At 33.5% G+C, this 6,220-nt stretch overlaps 1 protein-coding gene across 1 annotated transcript; it reads left to right on the top strand.

Annotated features, from left to right (window-relative positions):
- The first annotated feature begins 1,000 nt into the window (after window positions 1-1,000).
- On the top strand, window positions 1,001-1,534 carry LOC130810773 (uncharacterized). Its single transcript, XM_057676902.1, has one exon. The coding sequence runs from the start codon at window positions 1,001-1,003 to the stop codon at window positions 1,532-1,534; it is 534 nt and encodes a 177-aa protein (XP_057532885.1).
- The last annotated feature ends 4,686 nt before the right edge of the window (window positions 1,535-6,220 follow it).

The following is a 6,220-nucleotide window of genomic DNA, read 5'->3' as shown; positions in this document are numbered from 1 at the left end:
ATAACTTAAAGCTTGAAATAAGGAATGAAAATGCTAAAGAAAGTGTTTGTATAAAGACTAGAGAAAGTTTCTAGACTTAAGAACTACGTAGAACACATTAAAGGATGAATATGCAAAGGAGGAAAAGTGGATAAAGCTAAGTTCAGCTTGTGAGCTGATGGGTGTGTTTTCCCTTGAGATGCTTGGGGTATTTATAGCTAATTTCAAGTACTCATCCACTTGCCTTCATGATGATTTTAGATCAGATGGTCTAACAAGCAACCTCCTCTATCATTAGAATCAGATGCACAGGAGTAGGAGGTCTGAAGCACGCAAAGGGAAATATTGGAGGAAGCATGAGGCAAGAAATCACGGGTCTAAAGCAAACAGTGATCTGCAGACCTAAAACAGTTGAGTCGGTTGGTTCTGGTTGACCAGTCGACTGTTTGTACCTGGTGCGGACTATGTCTTTGAAATGCCATAACTTGGTCGTTTCTTATCGGAATTGGGCATGTGACCAGTCGTTTCGAAGCTAACAGACCCAAGTTTAATCTCCAATAAAAATATCTATCAAATTTCAAGTGTAGTGAATGGTAAGATCATTACAACTGGACCCTTTTGCATTGATGATCGAAAAATGTAGCTTTTCTTTGCTTGGGCTTCTTTTCATTAATTTGACTTCCTTTTTGTCACCAACTTAGTTCTTAAGGTCACCAAGCCTCCGAGAGTAAGAGGATAAATATAATTAGTGCTTGTGATGGATTGGTAATGAAGGAAAACCTACAGAATTTGGTAAAACAACAAACACGGTACCAAAAAGTGTAAAAATCCTCGAAATAAGCATAAATGGACTAAATCAAAAGAATAAAGCAGCATAAATGGACTAAATCAAAAGAATAAAGCATAAGGATGGCATAAATATGAGTCAAGATTAGGGGATAAAATGTACATAAAGCATGTGTATCAGTGACATTACCTTATATCCAAGGAGTTCATTCTTCATTTCTATCATGAGGCCTTGATGTACCTACAAAGCCAACAGATGTTGCAAGCTCGACATGCCAAATGGGTGGAATTCCTACAAGTCTACAACTTCAATATTAAGCACAAATTGGGAAAGCTAAACAGATGCGCAAATGCATTATCTCGAAGGTACCTCTTATTAAATTCTTTGCAAAATAACATAGTTGTTCTAGAATTTTTGACGGAGTGTTATGCCCACAATGGCGATTTTGGGGAGATCTATCAATCATGCAAAGATCAACTCCAAGGCTACTATTTCATTCAAGATGGATATTTGTTCAAAGTACTAAAAGCTTGTATCCCTAAGCATAGTGTTCGAGAGTTTCTCTTCAAAGAAAATCATGAAGGTGGATTAGTCGGGCATTTTGGTGTCGACAAGATTCTTCCTTTAAAGAAAGAGCACTTCTTTTGGCCACGCTTAGCACGAGATGTTGAATTCCTTATCCAAAGGTGCACCACTTGTCATCATGCTAAAGTACATAAATTTCCTCAAAGATTGCTAATGCCATTACCGATTCCAAAGACACCATGAAAGGATGTTAGCATGAATTCTGTTCTAGGATTACCCCGCACACAACAAAACAAGGACTCGATTATGGTGGTGGTTGATCGATTCTCAAAGATGGTGCATTTCTTTCTATGTCACACCATTTATGATGCGGTGCAAATTGCGGACTTTTACTTTAAGGAGATTGTTCGATTGCATGGTATTCCACGGACCATGGTAAGTGATCAAGACACAAAATTCCTTAGTCACTTTCTTGCACGCCTTGATCATTATAAAGCCTACACAATGGGAAGACTTATTGCCCCATGCCGAGTTTTCCTATAATCAAGTACCTCATAAAACAACGAGGCTTAGTTCTTTTGCCATTATCTACACTTGCAACCTATTAACACCGCTTGATTTAGCATCTTTCATTTCCCATGCAAAGTTTAGCTATGAAGCTAATGAACGAGCACAAGAGATTCGAAAGCTACATGAGCAAGTACATGACCGAATTGTCAAAATGAACGAGAAGGTAAAGTCACACATTGATAAACGAAGAAAAAAGGTGCACTTTCAAGAAGAAGACTTAGTTTGGGTCCATTTGAGCAAAGAACGTTTTCCAAAGAAATGACAATCTACACTTAGTCCGAGATCCAATGGTCCATTCAAGATACTTGAGAAGGTCAATGATAATGCTTACAAGGTCGAATTACCGGGGGATTATGGAGTTTCAATAACATTTAATGTATCTGATCTTAGGCCATTTTATGAAGATTCATGATCTACCGAGTTTGAGGACAAACTCTTTTCAAGAGGAGGTTAATGTTGGCGACAACAAACTTGCTCAACTCATCACCAAAGACACGTTACAACTCGAGCTAGCAAACGTCCAACAAAAATCGCTCAATTTGGTTTCATCTATCTAAGTCCACAGTTTCCTAAGTGTCAATTTAGTTGTCTATGTTCTTTTTAGTCCAAGCTAGCTAAGTTTGTTGTCTTTTGTAGAAGTTAATTCTAATTAGAAGTAGTGACTTATTTTCTAGTAGTTATTTATGGATACTTATAATGGGAAATCATGGACGGAAGTTACGTAAGGAGTTCACCACATTGAGGAAGTTAATTGCCTTAATGAAGTAGTGAAGTGGCAGTTACAAATTTGCGGTTACAACAGGGCAAGTTTGGGAACCACCAGCTTATTTTTTTGGTCGGTTGTGCTTGCGATTTTCTAGGAGTTTTATTAGTTAGTTTTTTCGTTTTTGGTTTTCCCATATATAGTTTCATATGTACTTCATTTTAATTAGTTGAATTTATGATAAAGAAAAACCCGAGACTTATTGTTTCAATTCTAGTTATTTGTATGATTCTTGGATTAGAGTCATATTTGCAAAAGTTCTTATGCTTATTGTAAACACACTTATGCCTTAAGAGCCTCCTTACTTGCTACATGGATTTATAGTGAGTATTGAGTTAGCCATATATCGTTTTATTGATTATTTGTTTCGAAAATACCACAAAAAGATACAAAGATTTGCTTTCTTTGTTCGACATTGCTTCCCTCTCAAATACCTCCATTGTTTATTCCTTTAGAAATTATTAAGAGCTTGTAAGAACCCCTAGGGTATAGGTGATCTTACAACAACATGAACTAATAGACAGCTATCCACTTGAATTCCTTTTCTTCATTTATTTATCCTTAAGTTAGATGATCAATAAAATTTACTGCTAACAGTAATATCAAATATCAATACTCTTAAGATAACCAAGTATGGAAAATTCGTCACCTTTGTATATATTTAACGGGGTGTTAAAACATATTTGATCTATATTATATTATTCAGAATATATGGTATCCAGTTTTTAAAAACATGAATATTTATCCGCTTTTTGAGAATCGCATAATTCAAATCAGATATTCGATTTTTAAGCCGTATCCCGAAACTACATCGAGTATTGGAAAAACTGGATATCCAGATTTTCAATTTTCCTATTTTTATAATTACTATTTTTTATTTTGAAAAATATATACCATTTAAAAAATTTGTTTAGATTGTAGAATTTACTAATATATACAATTTTCAACTATAACAAAGTTACAAAACTAATTTGTTGTCATTTAATGTAAAATTTTGAAAATTCAGCCATATTTACAAAATGATTCGTATTCAAAACTTTAAAAAAAAAGGTGCTGCTGGTTTTAGGGCATTGGCTGGTGCTGCCTACTAGTGGTTTTTGTTTTGTATGTTGGTATTTGTTGTTCTACGTCTAAGTATTAGTGTTGGACCTAGTTTCTTTTTTTTTTGAATAATATATGATTCATTAATAAATACTCATACGACATCTACATCAGAGATAAAAATTAGCAAGTACGTAACAATTTTAATCAAAGATAATTCAAAATTAACAAAACTATAATCGATGTATATGAGATCTGACAATTCTGAATATCCTCTTCCACATTGCTGTTTGACACAGCCTTCTACGAGGGGGTGTTTCGATCTGTTGTAGTCTTGAGATAGAATTGAATTTGATGTAGTTGATGGTAATTGCAATTTTGGTCTCTGTCGCATTATCGCATTAATCTTTACTAATAAATCAATTACAACCCAAACTTCATAACTCCAACATCTTACGAAGAGAGAGATCAAAACCCAATATATGGGTAGAAACAACCCAATGAATGGGTAAAACAACTCTCCTGTAGGGAGAGGACAAATATTTTTTCTAAACATATTCAAAAAGCTTAAAACGGACAAATTTAGGAGCTTACTATCAACCAAAAGGTTGATGATAGCCCCAAACTAATTATGGGGATTAGGGTTTTTTAAGAGAGAGAAGAGAGAAAAGGAGAGGGAGGCAACCTAGTTAGGCTTTGCTTTATGCTGTTATTTGGTATAGTTGGATGGTTTCTTTGATTGTTTGTTAGGTGTTGTTGGTTTTGATGTATGTATGATATGGGTTGGTGTTGCATCGAACATCAGACATAGTCCACTCCTATGTTGTTTGAGTGGCCTGCTATAATTTGGGGTTCCTCGGGTTTTTTATGTCGGAGGTCTAAGTCTCTTCTATATTAATGTTTTTGTTTCTTCTTTTGATATATTAAGTCTAAAGCTCAAAAAAAAAAACTTGAATAAAGAAAAGAAGCAAAGTGAGTTTAAATTTTTATGTGTACAAAAGCACATTATTTAAAAAATTCCAAAAAAAATAAGTATTTAAAAATCGAATATCTGGTATCCGATCCAGATTAAATCGAATTTCGGAACAAGATCATCAATTTCAATGTTTGAAAAATTGAAAATTCTGAATTCAAATTGATCTAGTATCCGATTTTGAACACCCCTATTTGATAGGAAAATATACAAAAAAAAAAAAAAAAAAAAAAAAAAAAAAAAAAAAAAACCACTTTGTTAAATTATTGACATTTATATATGTAAGTCACAAATTTAAGCCTCTACAATCCATGAAAACATCTTGGCATAATATTGAAATCAAAGTTCTCTAATTTATGATCGAACATTTGAAGTAACAAAATATAATCACCAAAAGGCTCTTTGATTTTTATCCCAAGAAAATCAATTTCACCAGTAAATCAATAAACACATGTGAAGGAACTCCTAGATGTTAAAATGTTAAAATATAAAACATTTGCTAAAGATTTATAATTTAGAAAACATGTATATCATATTATATGAATCAATAAAATAAGTTAAGAATTAACAACCTTTAGTGCGTGACTTCTATAGCTATGTAGAGATAGAACACTACAAATTGCTATCAACTCTAAGAGTACTTGAACGTTGCTAAGAGGTTTGTAACTCTCTAAACGGGGGGTGAATAGAGAGTATGACAGATTAAAAATTCTAGCACTTCGAGCATCGAACTTACCCAAATTGTCTTTTACCATTATTATGAATAAAACATTTGCAACCAAATGGTCTAAGATATAGAATATTAGGCTTTCTTCCTTTAAATAGTTCATAGAGAGTTTTCTTCAGTATGGGTCGAATTAGGCATTTATTTAGTACAAAATTAGTTGTATTTACCGCTTCAGCCCGATAGTATTTAGCTAATTCATTTTCAAGGAGCATAGTCCTAGCCATTCAGCCACGACATTTTGTTGGGGTGTTTTAGGAGCTGAGAAGTTGTGAGTTATACCATAGTTTTCACAAAAGGAATCGAAATCTAGTTGATCAAGTTCCCTTCCATGATCACTTCTAACCGAAACAATTGGATGACTAAGCAGTGTTTGCATCTCTTTACAAAGGTTTGAAAAGGTTTCATAGCTTCTCCTTTTTCCTTCAAAAATCAACCCACATAGATCTAAAAAAATAATTAACTATAACTAATATATAAGACTTACCTCTTATACTCTTGACACGCATTGGCCCACACAGGTCAATGTGTAGAAGTTTATATGGTCTAGTAGTACTTACCATCTCTTTAGGCTTAAAGGAATTTCTTATCTATTTACCTCGTATACATGCACAGGGCTCGTCTTTGACATTTTGAGAACCCTCGGCGAAATAGCATAATGGGGCCCTTGATGAACGACAGTAGATGTGAAAAAAATTTATTTATTGAAACACAAAATATTTTTGATAAGTTACATCTCCAATTTTACTAAACGTTAAAAAAATTCAAAATATCAATAAAAAAAATAAATTCTAAACTATAACTTTATGTACCTAAATCAATACTAATTACATCTAAACTAAACTATTTAAAATCAGT

The sequence above is a fragment of the Amaranthus tricolor genome, chromosome 4 (assembly GCF_026212465.1).
Source record: "Amaranthus tricolor cultivar Red isolate AtriRed21 chromosome 4, ASM2621246v1, whole genome shotgun sequence".
In the NCBI taxonomy this organism is placed as follows: Eukaryota; Viridiplantae; Streptophyta; class Magnoliopsida; order Caryophyllales; family Amaranthaceae; genus Amaranthus; species Amaranthus tricolor.
This window is presented reverse-complemented; position numbering and strand designations above follow the sequence as displayed.

Coding starts and splice junctions, on each gene's coding strand:
- LOC130810773 (XM_057676902.1), top strand. CDS start 1,001: ATGTACCTACAAAGCCAACAGATGTTGCAAGCTCGACATGCCAAATGG.